General features: G+C 34.3%; 1 protein-coding gene across 1 annotated transcript in view; it reads right to left on the bottom strand.

The window, feature by feature from the left end:
• Positions 1–17,134, bottom strand: part of LOC126970599 (guanylate cyclase 32E-like) — a 74,304-nt gene that overhangs the window by 39,577 nt on the left and 17,593 nt on the right. The window contains exons 2-4 of the mRNA XM_050816613.1: positions 12,319–12,454; positions 6,715–6,830; positions 1,082–1,189 (exon numbers count right to left, since the gene is read on the bottom strand). Of these exons, the coding sequence (XP_050672570.1) occupies positions 1,082–1,189; positions 6,715–6,830; positions 12,319–12,454 (360 nt within the window). The remainder of the gene's footprint in view (positions 1–1,081; positions 1,190–6,714; positions 6,831–12,318; positions 12,455–17,134) is intronic.

Here is a 17,134-nt window from a genome sequence, read left to right as displayed (position 1 = left end):
TAATTAATCTCTGCACAAAACAGGCCTATTTGTATATGTGTATCCCAATCCACACTTTGTTACATCACTTTACATTATAGAAATTAAAATATTTTTTAAGGATGAGGCTATAAATGTTGATTTATTATAGTAGCAATGAGCTTTTTCCCTCTACTTCTCATTTTGTAGTTAATGAAAAAAAAAACAAACCATTTGCATTCATAAGCATTATTTCCTCGACCTATATGAATAAAATGAATTTTTTTTTGTCACTTAATCGGTTTCAATTTTTTTAGTTCATAAGTGCGTGGAAATATAAACTTGCAATAACTTATAACAATAACATAAATTTGACAGCCACGTATGAACGTATTTTACGAAGAATTTCAAATGATAAAATCTGAACTATGCTCTCGTTGGAGTTACAATGAAGAATTAAGAATTAAGAAAATTTGGAACCAATTTGTTTGATATAAGAATTGAATAAAATAAATTTCTAGTTATGACGTTATCTTCGCAATTAATATTTCTATTCTATGACTTGAATAATAAAACAAATATTTATAACTTGCTTTAACATATACGGTACTATATTATCAAAACAGAATTACAAGAAGATTTCTTGGCGCGTAAAACAATTTCAGAGGTGTTTTTTTACCATCTCAAAAATACCCAACGCGCCTAAAGAAGTTTTCAATTCATAAATTCCTCAGGAATATATGGCATATATTTGACAGAAAAAAAAAAGATTTTCATTTGAGAACAAGTATCATTATTTATTCTCTGTTTTATTTATCCTCAAAGTGAAAGCGTAAGAGTTTTGTTTTTAAGATAATAGGGACTAGACGAGCAGGACGTTCAGCTGATAATTGATGAGTATCAATTATCATGCATTAATGCAGTGCCGCTTAGGATTCTTGAAAAACCCAAAAAGCTAGCTACGGCGCCCTTCACACCGAAACACAGCAATGTTTACACATTACTGATTCACGACAGAAATAGGCGCCGTTGTGGTACTCATAATCTAGCCGGCGTCCTGTGCAAAGGAGCCACCCACTGGTGATATAATATTATGAGTATAAAACGATAAAAAGGTACTCACGTAACTTATCATGGGGAGGTTGAAGGCCGCAGCCATCCGACCCTCGTGAACGCAGGTCTCCTGGGGCCCGATGAACGCTGACACATTCGCAGCCCATAAAGCTGCAACCTAGCAAATGGAACCAGTTCATGAAGTACACAGACAATGTCATTTATGATCGTTTTATATAGCACTGGGGAACTGGGCTCTGTTTGGCGAGAGAATGCGGTAACACAAACTTTCCCAGAGATAATAATCCCGAAAGAATTCTCGAGAAAAATTTCATCCAAAATGTTTTTGTGTATTTCGGACTGACATTTCAGGGCAAATGAGACTTATCATCTTATGTCTCAAGGTAGTAATTGTAGTGCCGCTCAGAATTTTTGGATTTTTCAAGAATCCTGAGCGGTAAGACATTGTAATGGGTAGGGCGTATCAATTACCATCAGCTGAACGTCCTGCTCGTCTCGTCCCTTATTTTCATAAAACAAACAAATTTTTAAATAATGTATGTTCTACAATACATGCGTATTATAAAATTTTTATTACATTAATATGTAACATTAGTGTTTTTTCTAAATAAAAAAAAAACAATATATCCACGTTGCACTTTGATAAGCGAGGACTGTCATAGACAGCAAAGGTGGTAATTTATATGTCGGTCTCAATTAACCTTTGCATCTTTGTGCCGTTTGGTGTCGAGATACTTTTTTTTATGATAATAAGGGACGAGACGAGCAGGACGTTCAGCTGATGGTTATTGATACGCCATGCCCATTACAATGCAGTGCCACTCAGGATTCTCAAAAAACCCAAAAATTCTGAGCGGCACTACAATTGCGCTCGTCACCTTGAGACATAAGATGTTAAGTTTACTCAATTTATTGAAGCAAATTGATATATATAAAGAAAATTAACACATGATAAGCATTAAGACCAAACAACATTAACCCAATAGAAATCATAAATCAAAACATTAATTCCATCGCCGATACAGCTATAGCCCACGAAATACTTACAAACTCGTCTTACCGCCGTTCCCAATATACTTAGTCAGCTGTCAATAATCTGAAGCTGTCCCGATATACCCGATAAGTCATTCTTATCGCCTTATATTAGGACGCGTGAATTGCAATTTCCACACAAACTTCTATCGCTGGTAAGCTATACGTTCTCCCATTGACAGACAGCGTGCACGGATAAGGTGAGTTACCGTCGATAAGTTTATTGGGACAGAAAAATCAACGATGGTACGATTTTTATCTCAAGTAGGCCACAACCGGAGATAGACTAAATATTGGGAACGGCCGTTAACCGAGTAGGCTTAACAGTCTTATGTTTATTCCCGGTATCAACATCATGATTATAACAGTTTCTATAAGTTTGCCTATGTGCCTATTGTAGGTACATAATAAAGAATTTATTGAGGGGCAAAAGTTAAAATGCTTATTTCCTTAAATTTTGCTCTGAATGATTAAATCTCTTATAGCTACATCTGTAACGGACCTAATTAAAAGTAACTTAAAATAAAAATAAAGTGTGTGTATACTTATGTATGCAAGTTATACTTCTTTGGCGTAACAAAGCAAAAATCCTTAAAATTATCTATTCCTCGTGCTATTCTACATTTGTAGAAAGAACAATATTGTAAAAATCTTGCAACGATGGCTTTTAAATAACGAATACGTTAAAAGGGCTTGAACCCTTTGCCTATCCTAATAATGGACGAAGAAACCAAAAAAAAATAACAAATTTCGCAAACGTCAGAAAATATTAGGAACCAACTTCACCCTGTTACTACAGTGTGAAGTTGGTGTGTTACAGTGATGCGCGCGCATCTTAAAATTTCACTCTCATTTTTTTCATAACGCGCCTAAAGAAGTATAACTTCAAAAATATTATGAGAATATAATATGTGCTACAACAAATTTCATTAATGTTTAGTAGATTTTCTATAAGATTGTTTATTTACAAGTATAAGTACACTTCCTCGTTACAGTATCTGGATGAGACAGTGAGCGATGAGGTAATTTTACCACCACGCCTCCCGCGTTGGTTGGATAGACTTCCGTAGCGGTTGTGTTAGTGACAATCAATTTATCAAATATACAATATATCTTATATCATTAAACGAGCGGTTCTTGTATATATAGTATTATATAATCTGAATCTCGGAAACAGCTCCAACAATTTTCATAAAATTTTGTACACAGGGGATTTCGGGGGCGAGAAATCGATCTAGCTAGGTTTAAATTTTAAAAAATGTAGTTTTATCCGTGTTTAAATGAGAAACAGCTACAATAACATTAGAATACGAAGGTAAATTTCGCCACTATATACAAGACTATAATCGTTCTGTTGGGAAATTGGGTGATCCGGAAAGGAGAAGAACCCGGTTCGAATCCAGATGTTCTATTAGTGTTTTTTTTTTGTTCATGTTTTGTACATTCTTAAAAATCCGCGCAAGGCTCGGTCGTCTATATATTTATACTAGCTGACCAGACAGACGTTGTTCTGTACATAATAAATAAAATACCGTTTTTGATGAATTTGTCAATAATTTTTCATTGTAACATAATAATATGCTAATTGTTGTTATAATGAAATTGTTTCACAGCAGAACTGTCAAACCGCGCGTCAAAAAAACTCTCACAGAAAATATGTCCAAACAAAACAAATATTGGAAATAAAAATAATTATGGGTCCCAAATCGAAATAAAAACTATCCTATCTCTTAAGTTGGACTAAACTGCACTCCATGAAGTAATCCCCATTGAAATCCTTTCATTAGTTTAGGAGTCCATTGAGGACAAACATTGTGACACGAGATTTATATATATTAATTATATACCAATGGAAGCAAGTTATTGTACTCAGTATCTAAAAAACTAGTAAAAATTTCTGTTTCTAATTAGATGTACAATATCACTACATATTAATAAAACAAAGACCTCTGCCGCGTCTGTCTGTCTGTTCGCGATAAACTAAGACCGCCTTATTCATAATGGTCCGCTAACTTTAAACAGCCGCTAAGGAGTGTTTTTTCTCATTGTGACTTAGGTCAATAGAAGAAGACAGAGTGAGAATTAGCAATGCTTTAAGTTAGCAGACTATTATGAATAAGGGGGAAAAACTACAGCTACACCGATTTTCATGCTGTCTTCACCAATGGATACATGTTCTTGAGAAAGGTTCAAATATATAGTTTGTTAAGTTTTTTTTTAGATACAACAAAATAATATTTGGTGGAATTGTGTATCTTATATAGTTCTACAGAAAAGGCGAAGATGGCAGATGTCTATCTCTTAAGGATAACATACTTTATCCATTTTAATACTTAAAAAAAAGAATAAAGCGGAAATGTAAAAGCAGTTTATATAAATACGATACTAGTACTTATGATTTTTTTTTAACTACATCTTTATAATTATTCAGAAAATGTCTTTGTTTCATTTTGATACATACATTGATAGAGATTAATAGCGTCTGTCACGTCAGCTACTTCACATAATAATGAATGAATGAATAATATTGTTAGTATCTTTATTGTGATATATGTGTCAAATCAAATCAAAGCCACTTAATAAAAGTGGAATTTTGTTGTGAAAATTGAATAAATTTTTTAATGAAAATAAGGGACGAGACGAGCAGGACGTTCAGCCGATGGTAATTGATACGCCCTGCCCATTACAGTGCAGTGACGCTCAGGATTCTTGAAATACCCAAAAATTCTGAGCGGCACTACAATTGCGCTCGTCACCTTGAGACATAAGACGTTAAGTCTCATTTGCCCAGTAATTTCACTAGCTACGGGCCCTTCAGACCGAACCACAGTAATGTTTACACACTACTGCTTCACGGTAGAAATAGGCGCCGTTGTGGTATCCATAATCTAGCTGGCATCCTGTGCAAAGAAGCATCCCACTGGTAAATGTAATGAGACTTCGGAATGTCAATGTCTGTATTTAGCTTTACGAAATGTACTATATGACTAGTAAAAAAAAGGACTCCGCGCCGTGATATTAGCAAGTAAAGCACTTTTACGCTAGTGTGTGTGCGGTTACGGGGTATACCATTTACACAATTTTTTCCCCCTTAGATAATCATATATCCACAAATACTTTTATATTATTGTTTTTACATTTTTCGACAACGCACAACGGCATTTTTAAAATACTTTATTGCGACGCAAACTGATCTGTCACAGATGATGGCAAATCTCATAATGGCGGCCGATCGGCTTGTATTAGTGTAAGTGTATGCGTGGGGCTATGTATTTACACGTTTACCGGCTAGTTTTGGTGCCTCACTGTTATTTAAGGTGACACGGAGTCCTTATTTTTTTACTCGTTCGTGCGTAATGTGTATAATATATTGTTGTAAATAAATAAAAAAAGATATAATATACAATCTACAGAGTACCCTCAAAATGATTGTACCAGTTTATGACGGACACGAAGATAAAGTTTTGAATGAAGTTCACACGTGTTTGGTGTTTTAACGATCTCTTAAATAAGATTCCAAGATCAGTGCGACATATTTATTTACTTCGAGAGATTGTAATCTCGTATAACTTAGATGCGATGTTAAAAAACAAATTTAGAGGAGACATTATCCTTCTTTATATTCATTTATCACGGATGAAACAACGGAGTCAGCAATATAAACCTTTTTTATCTGATTTAAATTGTATTAAAATTTACGTACGATGCAGGAAAGTTATTAGGATAACGCTCCAACGGTTCAACTGCTAACAAAAGTTGCAAATAAATAAAGGTTATAACTATATTAACAATACTGTATCTGTATCATTTATAAACACAATTAAAAATTTACTCCAAGATAAATATTACTTCTCACTGTCATGTAAATTGTAATTCTGCAGTGACAAAGGTAAGATAAAGACTAACGGCCGGCATTACAAATAAAATTTGGCATAAAGTTATATCTAAGCATAAACCAAGAATATGTAAAATGTTTACACATAGACCATATTGCTTACGAATGGTTTGTTCGGACGTATAACGTTACCCGCGTTTATTTGCAAGGCTGCTTGTCATTGGGAAAACTTCAGAATTATCATTGTATTGACAGTGTTGTCAACGATATTGTAAACATTTTGCATTTTATTTGTTTATCATCAGTTATTACTTTATACCAAGTTTATTTGTAAGGCCGAAAATGTTTTAAATTTGGAATAACTTTATTTCGCCTTTATTAATAACCTAGTATATGATAGTAAGATGTAAAAACTATTACTACGGGGAAGTGTACTAAGAATACTAGCAGCATTTCCGCGATCGATAGCTAGGCTGATCCGTTGGCTGAAATATCTGCTTGGATGAGTAGCCCTATTGAGGCTTTGTATATAGTCGTAGATAGTGCTTTGTACATTCTCTGCGCCTCTGGGTCGTACAGGCTCAACGGTAAAACATTAAGACTTATTAGCACCGACATATTTACGAAGATTGCTGTCTTTGGCAGTCGAAGCAGCAGTCCAATTGAAGTGACTTGAACATGAGAAGGAGCCAAACTGTCGATGCAAGTTGCGTCCCATGCCACCCTTCCCCGTGCCAAAGCCACTACGGTCATTCCATCAGGATGTCCGCCATTGCGATCAATAATTTAGCCCGTCAAAACTTTTCGAACCTTACCTGACGAATAGATACTTCTTCCTGTCCGTATGTTTCAGCCACAACAAAGTCTAGCGAATGTCCCATTGGCCCGAGCAACTTTTCATTTATCTCTTCGACTGCCATTGGTATTGCACCTAAAACATTTAAAATTATCAATTTATAAGAAAAACTATGAACAAATTCTGATAATCAAATGACATAAAAAAATAATGATTGTTTAATCAAATTTCTTATAACATTCGCTCAAAAAGTAGACTTATCTATGGGTGTTTAGGGTGCAAATCGAGTGCACAAAACGAACCATTTTTTATCCGAGACTTTTAGCGAATGGTTTTGGGGACGAGTTATAAACTCTGCTTTTCATTTCGTTTGCGAGGAAATAAAACAGTAGTATAACATGGAAATTTTTAACAATTTTAGCAAGTTTGAAGAAATAAATAAACACAAGAAAAAAAAAACCTGTTTCCCGCCGCTTTTTTTTAAATCTTACGATGATTTGCTTGGGCTCCAGACCTATACAGCCTACTATTAAATTATTTTTGTAGTATATATATTTTTTTAATTATTTAAATAACCAACTGTATTTTAATTAAAATTTTAATATCTTTTATATCTTAAAAATACATGAGGCAAATAAATTAAAGTAAATATTATAAAATAACAAATTCTATTCCTGAACTTTTTATTGTGTTTGGCTGTATAGCTCATTTTCTTTGCCTTAATATAGATACATTTATGAGTAGATAATTTTGTGCACTTGTGCACAAAAATCGATTTTGTGCAGCCTATATCGTGCACAAATAAGCAATTTTCAGAGCATGAGAAGTGAAAAAGTTATTCTTTTCAGCACTAGGCTTTTTGATGTCCTTCTGCATATAACCTCCAAATGCATTATAGTTGCATCTAATGAAGTCTGCTGTACAAAATTTTTGTTAGGATCATTTAATACCAGGGGGCGTTTTACCTCCTCTTCCATAAAAGAGAAGTAATATTCTTTGTAAGTACATTTTATATATTAAATCTAGAACAATTGACAACTTTAAGATTTCATGTTTATTCAATACAGTTACTGGATATATAAGCTCATAGAAAGCCCACTTATTGGAAGATATGCCTTAAATAACTAATTAAATGTGTGAAAGAGATGCAATAATTTCAATAAAGTTGGTCATTTTTAAAGATTCTTCATAAAAAAAAGGTGGCCACATAAATAATATATTATGTTCGTATAAAAAAAGACAAGATAACGCTCTAAGTAAAGGGCCAGCAACATTTAAGTGATTCATCAGTGATCACTTATCTACAGGTGACCGTTCACTCGTTTGTTGTTATTCAATTTATTTTGTATTTTTTTTATGATTGACCTAAACAACGAAAAAAAGATAATGTCCTTTTTGAGTTTTTAGAACAACTGTGTTAATATCGAGCATATCGTTTTAAAATGGTTCAAGGTTTATCATAAGGTGTGCTTTAAGGCCGTCAAACTAGACAACTGTTAATGTTATGTCAAACAACGACAAACATCCAAGGTCATGGAGCACACATATGACATACATAGAGTAGGTACCAGTGTGTATTCAGATTCACAGTTGTGGCATCCATTTTTATCGTAAACTAGCTGCCCCACTGACCTGCATAAATACCGCTGGACAGGCTGTTCCATATGTTTGACAGAATATTTTTGTGCCTATTTGAAGCGCCACTCGCGAGCGTACAGAGAACTATTTTTGACGTCTAATACAAATGGCTGACGAGGAACGTACAATACTGTGAAGTATTTTTGCATTTTGAATTAATTTAGTTCGTTTTCCGTGGTATTTATACTTCGAGAATCAACGTAATAAAGTACACAATTTTTTTTGTCAATAGTTTCCCACCATCTATCGATGTTTGCTGAGGTTATCATCACTTGATAAAGGACTTTGACAGCCGCCAGTCCAGTGGTACATAGTAGAGGTCAGTGATCTGCCCGGACAAACTTCGTCCTGTCAAAATTTAAATAAACGTGACGTATTTACGAGTGATCTCGTTATTGAAAGTCAACAATAAACCACGATTTACTACATAAATAAGTTTTTCTATTTCGTAGACTGCAACACTTTATCAACTTTATGATAACCATATTATGATAACAACAACTTAATGATAATCATTCTAACCCTTTATTTTACATAATATTTTTTTTTTAAATTACGTGGCGCAAATAAAGCGGACAGTTTTTATTTACTTTAATTTTTTTGTTTTATTTTTTACTGAAACCTACCTGATATAAACGCGTTCTTTGAACTATTTTAGGGTAAAAGCTCTTTCGATATTTCAAATAAACTCATTAACTCAAAAACTGTCATTACCTATTCTTGGACACCGAGTGTATAGAAGATTGTAAATAATTTTAGATTTAGGGTATTTATTAACTTAAATTTATATGGGATATGATTATACATGGTAGAATCATATCCCCAGAATGTCTTATAAATGTAAATCTTACAGTCCCTAGAAATAGACCAAGATTCCCTATTAAAAATATTTTCAGGCCAACAATCAGCAGAACTAATATAGGTAAAAACGCCCCCTTAAACAGAATTATGAGCTCTTATAACGATATCACTGCAAAAAATGGAAATATAGATATTTTTCATATGACTAATATCAATAAATTTAAAACCGACTGCATTAAAAAAACTATTAAGATCTTAGTTATGTAAGTTAAATATAAGAAGTAAATTATTGTGTTGTTGTATAGTTAGAAATTTTATAAATCTCTTTTTTTAAAGTAGAAATGTATTTAAGTCATTTAATATCATCATTTTTGTATAACTCTTCATTTCTTTAATTTTAATTGTTCAACTTTGTTACTCTTTTCGGACTATTGTAAATGTTGTTTACACCTGTAAAGACATGTCATATTGTACTATCCCTTTTGTACTTGCTAAAATTTTAATTTTATAATGATGTGTTGTTGGTGTAACTATCTAAATAAATAAATGAATAAATAAAATTACGACTACGGGGAGTGTTCCGAAGACCTGATTCCTGCTGCCGAATTCCACCTTCGCACGACACGTCACAAATTAGGATATCATCCCGACCATCTGGATGTCTGGCGTTACTCCACAGTGCGGATTTCAACGAACTTTATTCCACATGCAAGCAAGCTGTGGAGTGAGCTTCGTTAGTGTTAGTTATGTAGTGCGGTGTTTACAGGACGAAACGATATCGATATCAAAAAAGCACGTACACTTTTCAAGGCCATACACACCTCTGTGATTCCCCTTGTGTAATGCAAGGAAATGTGTGCGGCGGTCATCACTTAACATCAAGTGACTCGTACCCTTGTTTGTCCTCCTTCTCAACAAATCAAAACTTCTTTGCGGTAATAATTCAAATTCAGATATTTTTACTAAAAATAGGATGTGACATGCCTTATTGAAAGTCAAAAACTACCACCCATTCCAAAACGAATGCCCGTGGTATCATTAAGAAAGTCATTTATGTTATAGTAACCTCTACCACACAAAGTTTTTTAACAAATTCTTTTGAATAACGTAACACTTTTGTTTAGAACATTTTCTGGGATCTTGTTGTAAAAGCATATACATCGCTCCACAAAAGATTTACTAACTCGACTTTGCCGAATAGTAGGCATTATAAGTTTATGTCTGTTCCTGGTGTTACCATTATGGTTATGACAGTTTCGAGCAAATTCACTTATGTGCCTATGAACATACATTACATTATCAAGAATATATTGAGAAGCAACAGCCAAGATTTTAATTTCTTTAACCATAATGGTTATGAGAGTTTCATATCTATAATATTATTTGTCGTCAACATTATTTAAATTTGCTGATGTGGGCACGATCTCGTAAAGAATTAAGCTGCAAAAGAGAAACCAGTTAGCTTCATCCCGCCTGAACTTTATGTATTATATGATCAATTAACTTCTAAAAGGACTGAGATTCTTAAAATGTGTGGATTGTGTATTTGTAATCTCATATCATATTTATTCAATGATCGATTTAAATATATCTTTTTTTAATGAACATAAGGGGCAGGACGTTCAGCTGATGGTAATTGATACGCCCTACTCATTACAATGCAGTACCGCTCAGGACTCTTGAAAAACCCAAAAAGTCACCTTGAGACATAAGATGTTAAGGCTTATTGGCCCAGTAATTTCACTAGCTACGACACCCTTCAGACCGAAACACATTAATGTTTACACATTAATGCTTCACGGAAGAAATAGGCGCCGTTGTGGTACCCATAATCTAGCCTGGCTTCCTGGGTAAAGGAGCCTCCCACTGGTAAATATTGGTCAATATGGTAAATATGGTTATATAGTATATATGGCACAGTACTTCTTACTTACTCGTCCGTGTATGTGATATGTTCTTTTCATTTTGTTGATTTGTAAATTTTTGCATACTGCTGTGTCATGAATAAATACTTACTAAAATCGTGTTACACACAATTTGTCCAATCAAAGATGCAAAATACATAACATTTTATGCACACACTGCAGTGCGCTGGATAATTTTCGTTTGACACAACATTTTATGCAAAAAAGCTGTTTCTTTTGCTGCAAATAAATGTTTCTTAATTTGACACTTATACAGTAATTTACACATTCAATTTCCTCGAGGTCATTGAACTAGCGCTCACAAAATATAATAATGTGGTGTAATGGTGTAAACGTTTTGTTCTGTTTGTGATTGAAATATTTATATGTTTATAATAAATAAAATATCCCATTATTTCAATCTGTTTCGTGTCTTTAGCGAGTAGGTGTTATCGATATTGATAAAATTTGTACTGGAAGGTTCAAATAGAAATATAAACATATTTATTTATTTCCTGCTAAAGATTTTTTGAGCTGCAGACCTCTATATGTAACGCATACTTACTGGGACCGAAACTTTTATGCTATAGGCTAGTTTTTTTAATTTATTGACTCAATTTTGTGACTCTTCTTTATTTTCATTTCATGATTCTAATTCCTACCAGACCTCTGGTACCCCACAACATGAATGCGACGTACAAAAAAACTGACAGTTCTTCAGCATACTAGGGGAGGGTTTGATAATTGCGCGCGTCAGCATAATAATTTTAATTAATTACGGTCCGCCCGATGACGGAGGCATATCACCAGTAAGTATTTTGTAGTTTATTAATTTCAATGTAAAACAAAGCGTATGTTACACAATTTGAAAGATGCTTATTGCTCTTACGTAGTGCGGTATCTAGTTGGAGCGCAGCGGAGACCAGTCCTTTATCTAAGCCTACCAATTAGATACCTCAATCGTTTCTGTTACCCAGCGAAGTTTATCAGTTAGGGCAACCATCTTTTGTATTTATATTTCACTAGCCGTTCCCGCCGCTTCGCTGGGCGTATTTTAAAAGGAAATGAATTAAATTTTATTCATCTTATTACAAATGAAACAAAAAAATAAAAAACCTTAAACTATATAGGATAAATTTCGCATCGAGTGGTGGTAGTTTCATGTCGATACCGTCAGTGGTTTAGGCGTGATTGAGCCTCAAACAAAGATCATTTTCACTATGTATTTATAAAGATAAAGTTGCAAAAAAACACCGTATGTATTAAACAAGGTATCTAACCTGATATAACACGTCCTGGTCTTGGGTAGTTCATATCTCCAGGTCGGCGCTGAGACCCGGTTATGTATCCCAATGTAAACTTTTCTCCCAGAAGACTCTGTACTTGAATTAGCAGCCAGTAACTACAACAGCACCACTGTAACAATCAAATATTCGCTTGGGTCAATGTTTTTTATTGGAAAAATAACGAGAAGATAATATTGACACACTGATTACACAAATTATATTGCCCCAAATTAAGCATATATAGCCTGTGTTATTGGTTGCAAGACAACGATATATTTAATACAATATACTTACTTAAACATACATAAATACATATAAACATAAATGACTCGGAAACAAACATACATATTCATCATATAAATCCTTGCACCTACCGGGATTCGAACCCGGACCTCTAACTTTGTAGGTAGGATCGCTAATCACTCGGCTATACAGGTCGTCGAGCAGATGATCGATCTCATGCTAAACAGCATCATCTGTCTATAACAGTGACAGACAATTTGACGCATAAAAATGATCTAGATTATTCATAGCATTTTTAAAACTTCTTTAGCGGCGTTGAGCACTTTTCTTGTGATCTGTGTAAAATGTTAAACTCGCGTCAGGACACGTGACCTGATCGAAAATTTGTAAGACAGTCGCTGAAATTATGGATGAAGGTTGATTTTTCTGGGAAATAAACTTTTTAATGTAAGATAATTGTATCGTTCTGTAGTGTTAATTTTTTTTTATGTAATATACCTAAATTAATGTCACCTTATGCTAAAAATTCAATAGCGACCTGTCAAAAGTTTGAAATAAATATTCGATATAGACTTGATATTTCAGTTTAACTTTAAGGACAACAAATTAAGCACCGTTATTGTTTACTTTAAATTTAACTTAAACATTAACTATAACAGCTAATATGATGCAACACAGCTTTAGTGTTAGGCGCGCGTGTGACATCGAAATATCAACCAAACACTATAGATCAAAGTATTATATCGGGTTTCTGGTACATATTGTGATTATTTTGTTTATCAAAACCGGAACTTGATAATACGTCGCCTATTGCGATCGCATAGCTCTAAAGATGGACTCTCTCATAGATCATGGACCCTACACCGGCACACAATAGTATAAATGCCATGATTACCAGTTGGAGGCTCCTTTGCACAGGATGCCGGCCAGATTATGGGTACCAGAACGGCGCCTATTTCTGCCGTGAAGTTATAACATTACTTTGTTTCGGTCTGAAGGGCGCCCTAGCTAATGAAATAAATGGGCAAATGAGACTTAACATCTTATGTCTTAAGGTGATGAGCGCAATTGTAGTGCCGCTCAAAATTTTGGGTTTTTCAAGAATCCTAGGCGGCATTGCAGTGTATTGGGCAAGGCGTATCAGTTACCATCAGCTGAACGTCTTGAACGTTTTATTTTCATAAAAAAATATATGTTATGGCAGAAATACAAATCGATTATTTCAGAGATTACATCTTCCATCAATTTATTCTGACCCGTAGACGTAAAATTAACTAAATACGAAAATACACAAGCGGCTACTGATAAGAAGCTGTTAACTAAAACAAATGTATCTTAAACATACAAGTGAATTGGCCGAGTTGTTGTTGTATCATACACGCTGATCAGGCGACTGTTCAGAAAGGGCTTCAGGAACCTTGGGGAATTCTTGGGGAAATATCCCTATAACAGTAGGTGCAGACGGCAACGGAAACCTACTGGAAATACCTTTCCCAAGAGAATTGTTATGCAAGATATCACACAGGAACTAGACTTCGTGATGAACATGAACGCTCTGTCAACCACTGTTGTTACCAGTGGGAGGCTGCTTTGCACAGGATGCCAGCTAGATTATGGGAACCACAACGGCGCCTATTTCTGCCATGAAGCAGTATTGTGTAAACATTATTGTGTTTCGGGCTGAAGGGCGCCGTAGCTAGTGACAGTACTTGGCAAATGAGACTTAACATATTATGTCTCAAAGTGAAAATTGTTGTTGTGCCGCTTAGAATTTTGGGTTTTTCAAGAACCTTGAGCTGAACGTCCTGCTCGTCTCGTCCCTTATTGTAGGCATAAATTGTCCCTATAAAAAAGCATATCGACGAGAAGAAACAAATTAAAAAAACTTCTAATCATAGTAACTAGACAAATATTAATTGTGTGTGTGCGTGAGAGATTGTTTGTTTGCAAATCGTTTAATATAATATAATACGAATATGGCAATAAGGCTTTCACACTCATATTTGAATAGAAATTTTATTTTGCTCAATAAATAAGTGTGAATTGCACACGTGCGTTTTACATTTTTCCGATATTGGTCCGATCATAAAATTCTTTCAAGTAAGGAATGCATATCTGATCTAGGATTGCAGTTGATTTATTATTTTAGATTTAGTTGCGGACAATATAAACTATAAAGAATAAAATAACAATAAATAATACATAATAAAAATAACTTTAAGAATTTTCGTACTTTCATTATTTACATTTTAATTTAATGCTGTTATTTTATATTTAGTTATGCCCGAAAAATTACTTTTTACTCAGGATCAGTTCAATTATTCTGTCTGTCTACTTGTTTCAACTAATGTCCGAAACAGCTTCACCTTCACCAAAATACAGTTTGAGAAGTACTTTTTTTGGAATTGGTATTATATATAGACGACGAAGTTTTTTTTTACTTTGCGGCGATTTCATTATAAGCACAGATTTAGCCTTAGATAAGGCATAACAGAAGGCAAACCAAATGTAAACACAATATACTTTTACAATAAAGTCCCAGCCAATGTTCAGACGTTGTCTCTAACCAAAGGTTGTATTAAGAAAAAACGGCCAAGTGCGAGTCAGACTCACGCATGAAGGGTTCAGTACCTATTAAATTCACATTTGATGTATTGGAGCACTTTTAAATATTATATTCAGTTTTCAAGTATCTGTTGTAATGGCGGCAACAGAAATATATCATCTGCGGAAATGTCAACTGTCATACTATCCCTCTTATTAATAGGGTCCCGTTTTACCTTTTGGGTACGGAATCCTAAAAAATGGCAGCTCCGAAGTAAGTCTGTCACGTTAAGGTATATGTGTTTCGAAAAATTTGACATTGAGGAGGAAATGAGAGCCCGGATCATTACAGTATTCGATACGATTAAGACTGACACGACGGTGTTACAACGGGTTCGTGCCAATGCCGTGAATCGTTGTACTAAATGTATCGAAGCCAGTCGTGGTCACGTCGAGCAGAATCTGCGGATGAGAGAAGCTGAGCACGTGCACATAATTATGAATTAAGTGTGTAAATTTTCGTTATTAGTAGCCGCCCGCGCGCCCTCCGCAGGTAAATGAATGAAATGGGCGGGGAAAAATGAAAATGACCGCAGGCAGAGGTGTCCAAACTTTTATAATTGGGTACGTTATTCCTCTTTTTTTTCACTTTTTTTAAAATGCTTATATCCTGAAAATTCATATTTATATGTACTCATTACTTGATGCCAAAATACACCTTAAGATATAGTACGGGATTTTTTGAACAACCTGTATAAAATATCTGTTATAAGTGAAAAGAGCGGCTAAGTGTCGAGTACTTTATTAGTTTTTAAGATCTTTGTTAACATTAATGGCCTTACAAATAAAATTGGCATACAGTTATAACTAAGCCTAAACCAAGAATATGTACAATGTTTACATTTGTAAACATTTTACATATTACATAACGTCTATTTAGACAATTCGCTTACGAATGGTTTGTTCGGATGTATAACGTCTCCCGCGTTTATTTGCTGCTTGTCATTCGGAAAACTTCAGAATTATCATTGTATTGACAGTGTTGTCAACGATATTGTAAACATTTTGCATTTTCTTTGTCTATATTATTTATTGCATTGCATTTTTTTTGTTATAACTTTATACCAAGTTTATTTGTAAGGCCTTTAGTCTTGCAAAGATATATTTTGTATCTTGAAACGTAATGTTCGTGAATCATTCTCAAAATAATTATAAGTCCCAAGTTTTACGCAATCAAGTACAATATTTAATGTATTCCGACTGGGAAAACTTGTTTGCAAAGCGACAGGTTCAAGTCTCGCTTGCAGCTCATATTAAGTTTGGCGCGTATAGTGAAAGTAGGCATCCTGTTGTGACTCGTGTTATAGCCTAAACACATAGTCGGATTTGGTACGGTCGGAACATCAGACGGTCCGGTGGGCGCATCGCACCAATTGGTCCGGCGTCGTACTAGATATACGGTCCGGACGGTAATAATAATAATTTTGTGCGATGGACAATGCGATATACCATCGAATATGGTCCGCTACCAGGAGGTCTACTCGCAAAATCGACAACGATACATTTGGAACGATACGATAATACTCCGAATATATTCCAACTATCCTACTCTAACAAATGTTCGAATTCCTTATCGTTTATCGTTACGTTATTAGTGTGAATGAAATGTGTTCAAATCTAAACATTATCTGTGCTATGTCGCTGTTAAGTGTCAAAAGTCAAAACATAGTTTAGGCGCTAAGGACCATGCCAGACTCTGCACCACCAATTTGGGATCATTTACACATAATGTAAATGTTAAAAAAATATGTCATGAATATAATATGACCATTTAAAATTGAATAAATAATACAAAACTTGCGGATAATAAAACGTAAAAGAAAAGTAACTCAACCTCGTCGACTTCCAATTTCTCAGGCGGCCATTTGCATTATTTCTATGCATAAACGATCAACAAAATGACTTAAATGACTTAGTAGTAAAAAATCCTGTTGAATAGTAAATCACATTTAATTATTTCAAT

The sequence above is a fragment of the Leptidea sinapis genome, chromosome 21 (genome assembly GCF_905404315.1).
Source record: "Leptidea sinapis chromosome 21, ilLepSina1.1, whole genome shotgun sequence".
Classification (NCBI taxonomy): Eukaryota; Metazoa; Arthropoda; class Insecta; order Lepidoptera; family Pieridae; genus Leptidea; species Leptidea sinapis.
The sequence above is the reverse complement of the archived record's forward strand: the minus strand, read 5'-3'. Positions and strand labels throughout refer to the sequence as shown.